Below are 8,316 nucleotides of genomic sequence, written 5' to 3'. Positions count from 1 at the left end.
AAACAGATAAAAGACTTGTGTCAACTTACATCAACATCTGGGTTAGACGCACACAACATTATTTTACTAGTTGGGTAGGTCTACGAGTCTAAACATCGACAATTATATATTGCAATGTTTGTAGAGTAAATTTTAAAATAAGTAAAAACGGACACCCTATTTACGCGATACGCCGAAAGAAGACCAGAGGATATTTTGGTCCAAGGTCCGCAGTGGCTGGAGACGTGTACAAGCAGAACGCATGTTTCAGAGGATGTAAATTATAGTGGCGTTTTCATAACTAAATATAAAAGATCAGAATTAAGATGGGCGGTCCGATGTGCCAATCCAATGGACAGAGAGTGAAGTGTTGGGCCGGGCCAAAGTACCCGATTGCCAATAGATTAGACTGTTGTTTCTATACACGTAGATTTATAAATGTAAGTATTTGCTTCCGGGTTTCGAGTCTGCTATGCGCGCTGTACAGCATCTACATGCGTACGCACCCGCAGAGAGTCCAGACCATCTAGTCTACACGGAATGCGCCTTGTCCTCGACGACGTGGTCGTGGTCGTGGATGGCCCCGGACACCTCCTGCACGGTGTCGCAGAGCTCCTGGCTGGACTCCGACGCCTCCTGCGCGGGGTCCTCCATGATGAGCTCGATGGGCACCTGGCTGCCGCCCCTGGAGGATCCCTCCCCCGGCGGGGTCTGGCTGTAGGCGTCCAGCAGATGCTGGTGGATCTCCTGCATCCTCCCGGACTGCTCGTCGTCCCTGTCCAGCTCGATCACGTCCTGACACCAGGTGCCACAGCCAAACAACACAAGAACAAACATGAATGCTCCTCTTTTTTTTTTGAGAAACGACAGACACGCGTTGTTCACGTGCTGCATAGACGACACCGACCTGGGCGGAGTAGGCCTCGAAGATGCGGGAGAAGCGGTGCCGGCAGTACTCGTTGAAGAGGACCGTGCCGACGAGCAGCAGGATGGTGAAGCCCGCCGTCACGGGGGAGCGCTTGATGGTGAAGACGCCGAGCGCGATCACCTGCGTCAGGACCAGCGAGAACACGATGGCGTTGTGCATGACCGGCCACAGCTTGCCCCCCATTTCGTACTTTGGGTAGTACACGTTCAGAATCTGCATGCGGGACAAGAAACCCATCAAGGTCAAACAGACAAAGATATGAGCGACTGAAGCTTCCGGTATCAGTATCATGTCACATGCACAGAGAGTAGTTTCAAGAATTGTCACACCTGGTTCCGATACACCAAGTAGCCGAGGCAGAAGTACACGAGCAGAAAGGGGAGTATGAGGGGCGCCATGATCGAGAACGTGAAGCCGAGCAGGTTGAACAGGAGGACTTTGGGCACTTCGGTGTGGTACGGGAAAGAGTAAACGTATTCCTTATTCTGGCGATGGCAGCAGCAGACGAACCTGCTGAAGAAGTTGTAGACCAAGTTGAAAACCTGCAGTATCTCCGAGCACAGACTCGCCCAGCCTGAGGTGAGCACGTACGTGATGAAAAAGGTTGCCTGCCGAAAAACAACCACCCGTCCGTCCGTCAGGAGTCAGTTTGCAGACGAGCATGAATGAACAGAACACACCAGCGTTTGCGTTTCTATCACAGCACGAAACAAAAAAAAAATATGAAGCTGCCAGCCATCACCTGCTTCGGCACTAGTTCAGCTAGCATCGTCGGCATGTCCTTGGGTCTGGAGAAGACGTTGAGCTGGTTGAGCACGGATCCCGACAGGACGTTCACAAAGAAGACGTTCCAGATGTTGAAGAAGAGGATTTTCAAGCACCCGCTCCTCTTCCTCCCGCTGCGAGAGATGGACCCTTCTATAGAGGAGAAGAGCATCATCAGCGGGGGAACGGTGTACAGGGACAGCAGCAAGGTGACGCTAGGAAGGTATCCCGTTATCACTCTGGCGAAGAAGGACCTACAAGGCAAGAAATAAGTCAGGCACGACCTCAGTCAGCCAGCAGCAAAACCCCCCAGATCTCAAGAGTCAAGAGCAGGAGCAGCTACCGGTGGTGGTCTTCTCAACTTACTTATTTAGGAGACCTGTCAAGCTCGGGAACATCCTTTTGAGCTGCTCCAGCTGCATCATGCTCTGGACAAACGCGACGGGGACGATGAACACGAACATGAAAACGATACTAGCTGCGAGTGTCGCTAGCTTCCGGAGCCAGATCTGTCTGTAGGGGATCCAGAGGTTTGACCAATACACATCGCGTGGCTCAGGAGCCAGATCTGTCACCCATAGCATAGGGTTTGATGACTGGAATACCCGTGAGGCGACGACGGCTGCGTAGCGAGTCTTGAAGAACACTAAGGCACCGGGACAGTTCTGTTCGATCAGCAGCAAAACAAGGTTCATGCTGATGCACATAAATCATTATATGCAATTACAAGGTACAAGAAAACCTTTTGAGCTTCCACTACTTCCGGATTAGTGAGGTCTGACTTCTTGGCCTCGATGAACTTGTTGCGGTAAAGCTGAAATGAGGAAGCTCTTACACCACAGACACCACACCTGGACATGCTAGATCTCCCATTCCGCTCAGATACGGAGAGTCTTACCCTTACAAATCTCCTGTAAGCCCTCTCTGCTCTATCCTACAGAGAGAAACTAGCCTTCCTGAACAAATAGTCCCAACATAGGCTGCGCTGCTTAATTGCTTATGCAAGGAATATATAATAAGCCCAGTCAGTGAAATGAATTCTTACGTACCACAAACTTCTGAAAATGTCCCTTGCGAAAGATCATTTGATGCGACAGATAACTTGATCCGTGATAGTTAACAAAGAAATTTCTGATTGTGTCATCAAGCAGCTCATTGTCAAACCTCGGAATCGAACGGACAAGCACGGTAAAAAGCCCAGGATTTGGAGGATATCCAGTAACATGTGCTAGTCTCTTCCTCGAAATATACTTGTATTCCTGTAACGACGTGATGACTTTCTTAAAATCAACTGCACTGACGTTTATAACACAGGAACTCTAAGGTAAAAACCATTAGTACAGGAGCAACGCGTACGGATCATACGTGGAAAAGAAGAATGCAGGCTGAGATTGTTATGACATATAAAGCAGAGCAGTGCACCCAAAGCCTGCACAAAGAAAAAGCCGACAAAGAACCACAAGTCTCTTCAAAAATAGTTGGAGGGCGTAATTGCATGAAACGTATAATATATCACAACAATAAACGACAGGGATGTCATTAGCTTGCTATGACGAAAGTATTAAAGAATGATATGTATGATAATTCCAACTTGCAATTCAGTTACTCGTCCAATTTGGGAGATGTGTTAGGTTTTACTTCAGCCATACAACATATAATGATTCCTAGTAGCTTTAATAAAAGGAAAGTAAGGAAAGTTTTACATGAGAAAGGAAAGTAAGGAACCTCATAATACAACATACTGCTGAATAGTTAATATTGTTTGGCCTAGAGAAGGAAAAACAAAATAACTGGGCCAAATATTATTCATTCTTCACCCAAGACCAAGGACCATGATTGATTTTTTTTTTCTCTTCTTCCAAAGATTTGCCAATGGTCACTTGTCAAGTCTTTTACCCTTTGTATTTGATGCAGTGACATAATCTTTCATATAATTAAATAATCTTACAATGTTACCATCTTTAAAAAATTATAACAACAGGGTACAGGCCAAAAGTGGGTTATCAGGTAAATGGAATGAAGATGCAGATCTTACTTTCGAGATTCTTCGACGATATTGGCTATAGTAAAAACATTCAGTGACTCTTCCGGAATATGATTGTGATTCATCTCTTTCCCATGATAATTAACAGGAAGCACAACAAATACACAAACAAGAGAAGTAATTGAGAAGATACGGATGCTGCAGAACAAGGACATACTCTTGTAAGTTTCCGATAGAAACAATTATCAAGATGATAAAAGATATCCATGTGCATTCAACATACAGGGAAGACAAAAAAAGTTGAAAGTATGCAGAAATCGTTGATCAATTAGTACCATAAATTTGTGATATTAAAATTATGTAAATGCTTTCTGTACAGCAAATTTGAGTATGCCTCAAGTACAACCATGGATTTAAATCATTCAATGCATTTATGAGTTACCATTCAAGTGATTCGAACCATTAGAGTTGCAAGCACTCAATACACTAATATCGATGAGAAAAACCTGAAAATGAAGAGGCGAAGGAACACAACAGAGTCCAAGCCAGCAACTTGTCGAATCTCTTCTTCGGTGCACCAGTACGCCTTTACAATCCAACCAGCAGTAGGCAGTAGCCTCTCAAACGAGAAGTAATCGTCCTGCCTCTGGAACCTCTCTTCAGCAAGCCGCCTCCCAAAGTAGACGCTGAAGTTGTGAGGCTGCTTCCTGAGGATCGAATAGAGGGACAAGAAGAGCACGCAGACAGCGATGTTTATCCCCGCTGAAGTCAGAAGAGCAGAGAATTCCATCCCCCACCTCTACCAGTTTGGGATCCTGACAATCCACCCATGAAAGAACTGCGAATTCACAATAGAAGATCCAGGCATGTCTTTAAACAGTCAGCCATTCGCTTGCACTGATATGGTAGCAGAATCTTGTTGCCTTTGACTCTGATGATCCCTGATTTCTCCAGCCAAATAAGTCTGATGCTGCAGTCTGTGCTGATACCTGACTACGTAACAAAACCAACAACCAATTATATATAATCACGCAATCCAAGTGTGATGCTGAGTTGCTGACGATCAGACAAGGCAGCTTATGATATATAGATAGGCTGCATGTAGCGATGACACCCCTCTCCCACTCTCCCAGGTCCCTTCGGTTACCAATAAACACATAAAATTGCAAACTTGAAGCCAAATTTTGTTTTCCTTTTTTTTTCTTTCTTGATGAAAAAAGGGTACAGATGCCCAATTCTTAGCAAATGTAACACCTCAAATGCAGATGAAAAGAATGTTGATTAATTCCCTCGTCTCCGATTTGGTTTGATATCTGACAACAGCTAAAATGCACAGGAAATCATAATGGAAAACGGATCATAAATTCAGACCGGCGGACAACAAACGCACCACCTCCGCGTCAAAACCCAGCCGGTTCTGCACGTCCCTAAACAATCCCGGCGAAGCCGAGAACACGTACGCGCGCACGAGATGGGACCGGCATTGACGGACGGAGGTCGTCAGAGAACAATGTGGGATTGGATTAATACCTTGGTATCGTGGACGATCGTACGACGCAGGGGTGCGCGACGGCAGGACACGGCCTTATGGACAGTCGCCGGCGCGGGCGCGGTGCTTGGTTGAGGTTCACGCCGGCGGCGGTGGAGAGGCGCGAGCGCGGGCGGGCGTAGGCGCGGCTTCCTTGCCGAAACAACCGTTCGCCCCAAATGCCCAATCGGCCGCGTCGGGGGCATGCATGCGGCCGCGTAGGCGTTTGCGATGCTACGATTTTTTCTGTCCTCTTTCTTTTTATTTTCTTCCTTTTTGAGATGAGAGGATGGCATGGCGTGGGGCTCTATAGGGTTCGACTGGTCGGCATGAAGCATCTCTCCGACCACATCCATAAAAGTCAAGGAGAAACATTGCTTGGTAAAACCCTTTTAAAATATAAAAAACTTTAGTTTTCAAACTGACTACCTCTATATCTACAACTTTAATAATAATAATAATAATAATAATAATAATAATAATAATAATAATAATAATACCCAAGTCTATCTAGCAGCAACAATAAAACAGAAATATGTGCCCTCTCACGGACAACCATGCGTCATCGCTCGAAATATGGGCCGACTTTTATGACCAGCACCAACACTAGCACGGTCCAAAAAAAAGCTCAAAACAAAGATTAGCACGAAATGAATATACTAAACTAGCACAACTCAAAGGCAGTCGTGTGTTGGACCTCAAATTCTGGTCTATCGGACCTCCGACACAGTCCCAAATGGGCCGGACTTGGACCGTGTCGACCCGATAATGCCCGGTGTTTAGTTCTTTAATTTAGAAAGCTATATATGGTTATAATATTTATATTTTATATGGTTTAAATATATAGGTCAGGTTTGACCGATACGACCAAATAAAAGGTCTGACATGACCCGATAAGCTAGGTTGGACCGCTAATTTTACTTTTTATATTGTCACAACACGATTCATATTTTTTTTGGGCTTTCTCAGCCCAAACCTATTTGGGTTGAAACACGGTGGGCCGACCTGGCCTAGTCTGCGCATGATTTGTGTGCCCCAAGGCTCCGAGCTCCCTCTCCAACTCCCCTAGTCCCCTGTAGCCCCTTCCTCCACCGGTCCGCCCAACCCCTTCCCGCACACAAACCCAGCATGATTGACACAACAATGACCATCGATCTCCAAAGCCACTACACCTATCCCATCGATAGACGACAGCCTTCAATCTACTTGCTCCTTGCCACGTGTTGGAGACCAAAAGTGCCTCACGGATAGTTCGGTCCTGAACCGGACGGTCCATGCATACGCAGAGTCAGTTAGAGTTTCTAGTTTCTCGCGGGATTTGTTACCTAAAACCGTGGGATTGATTTGGAAATTAGTTCAAAGCGGATCCAGACATCCTCTTTATATAGATGAAGGGCTACGGCCGATTGAACCTCACAACAATCGATCAAATAAAATCTATTTCTCGTTTTTACCTTACGCATTAGGAGTAGTTCTAGTTTAGCCCTAGTTTAGTATTCCAATCCCTAGATTCTTTGTTTCTCTTCAACTCTACGTCGATTATAGTAGTCTAGGTCGGCCTGCCGAGCCTAGACAACCCATAGGATCTCTCCTCCCCGACGAGGTCCCTCCCGGGAGCGAGATCCAGGCACCGCTAGTGACCTTCGCCACCCCAGCGCACGCGTGGACTAGAGATGGCAATGGGGACCCGATCCCCGATTCCCCGCGGGGAATTCCTCCATTAGGGGATGGGGATGGGGAAGAAACTTCCCCCGCGGGGATATAAACGGGGAAATTTTATCCCCCAACGGGTAAACGGGGATGCGGACGGGGAAGCATTCCCCATCCCCGTTCCCCGCGGGGACCCGTTAAACTTGCACGTGACTATGTTTTTTGTACTAGTTAACGACAAAAATAAATAATTACCTTATCAAGAGACGACTAATTGTACAAATGTGTTTATTTTGATGTGTGCATAATGATTTCTTATATCTGACAATGTGTATAAGCGACAATATTTAACATTAATAGCAAAGTATGTATGTCTTAATTGTAATTTAAACGGGGATGGGGATCCCCGTTGGGGATTTATCCCCGCGGGGAACGGGGATGGGGAAGAAATGCTCCCCGCAAGCGTTCGTGGGGATCCCCGCGGGGAAGTTTTTTCGTCGCGGGGACGGGGATGGGGAGCTATTCCCCGGTGGGGAATTCCCCGTTGCCATCCCTAGCGTGGACCGTCCAGCCTGTAGGCGCGGACCGTCCGGCCGCCAGGCAGGAAACGCCAGCCCCTGTACTAGGTCGCGAACTGTCCGGCCCCTGGCCGCGGACCGTCCACGCCTCTACAGAGGGCACCGCCACTGGTTCTCACGCAGTGTTTGGCGCCTGAAAAGGTGTCAACACCACGATAATGGAGAGGCGACATCAACGGATCGTGCAACGCTTGTCTTACAACCTAGGTGTTTTCCATACTCTGTATTAAGGGGTTGTTTGGTTCGTGGCTAAATGTGCCACACTTTGTTTAAGGTTAGTCATTCGAATTGAAGAACTAACTTTAGATAGAAAAGTTAGATAAAGTGTGGTAAATTAGCCATCAAACCAAACAGACCCTAATTGTTTATCTTCATTCCTCCTTCAGTGCCCTTGTCTGCATGTTCCATATAAGATAGATAGAATCAGTGTCCATAACTCCATTCTCATAATAATGCCTTGCAGTTCGATCGATGGACTCTCCGATTCCTCGTCCTTTCTGGCTTTTTGACTTTTCACCTCCTTGACGGCTTGGCTTCACACGTAAAGATGGATCTAGATGCTTATTTGGATGTCAATTTTTTTTTGTCTTTTTTTAGATTGCGAACAAATAACATATAGAATTTGCTATGTAAATTTATATTCTTGTTTTAGGATTGATGCTATTAATTTTCACAAAAAATAAATCTTAAATTAGTTTTATATATTTTTAAATAATTGATATAAAATTCGGATGTCTATTCGAATACGGATTCAGATGTTTTTTCATCTTGTTGTTATAGAGAGAAAATAATGCACATAAAAAATTATACAAAACTTTATTTAAGTACTTCATAATATTCTAAATAACATTGCCAAAAATCAGCTTTAAATTCTATGTATATATGTTAAAATATTAGATTTGTT

The 8,316-nt window shown here is 45.5% G+C and overlaps 1 protein-coding gene across 2 annotated transcripts; it reads right to left on the bottom strand.

Moving 5' to 3' along the window:
- Positions 1 to 342: 342 nt before the first annotated feature.
- LOC103625917 (CSC1-like protein RXW8) lies at positions 343 to 5,481 on the bottom strand. 2 transcript variants are annotated; one of them, XM_008646320.3, is made up of 11 exons: positions 5,187 to 5,481; positions 4,163 to 4,645; positions 3,708 to 3,854; positions 3,038 to 3,101; positions 2,722 to 2,931; positions 2,415 to 2,606; positions 2,039 to 2,337; positions 1,650 to 1,926; positions 1,237 to 1,515; positions 887 to 1,120; positions 343 to 774 (listed from the first exon to the last, which is right to left on the bottom strand). In XM_008646320.3, exons 2-11 carry the CDS (start codon positions 4,444 to 4,446, stop codon positions 511 to 513), a joined length of 2,250 nt encoding a protein of 749 aa, XP_008644542.1. In that variant the 5' UTR covers positions 4,447 to 4,645; positions 5,187 to 5,481; the 3' UTR covers positions 343 to 510. The 2 variants fall into 2 exon arrangements, with proteins under 2 accessions (XP_008644542.1, XP_008644541.1); XM_008646319.3 differs by having other exon boundaries at positions 4,163 to 4,649; positions 5,187 to 5,462.
- Positions 5,482 to 8,316: the final 2,835 nt, after the last annotated feature.

The sequence above is a fragment of the Zea mays genome, chromosome 5 (genome assembly GCF_902167145.1).
Source record: "Zea mays cultivar B73 chromosome 5, Zm-B73-REFERENCE-NAM-5.0, whole genome shotgun sequence".
Classification (NCBI taxonomy): Eukaryota; Viridiplantae; Streptophyta; class Magnoliopsida; order Poales; family Poaceae; genus Zea; species Zea mays.
Note: the sequence above shows the minus strand (reverse complement) of the source record. Positions and strands in the feature narration are given on the sequence as shown.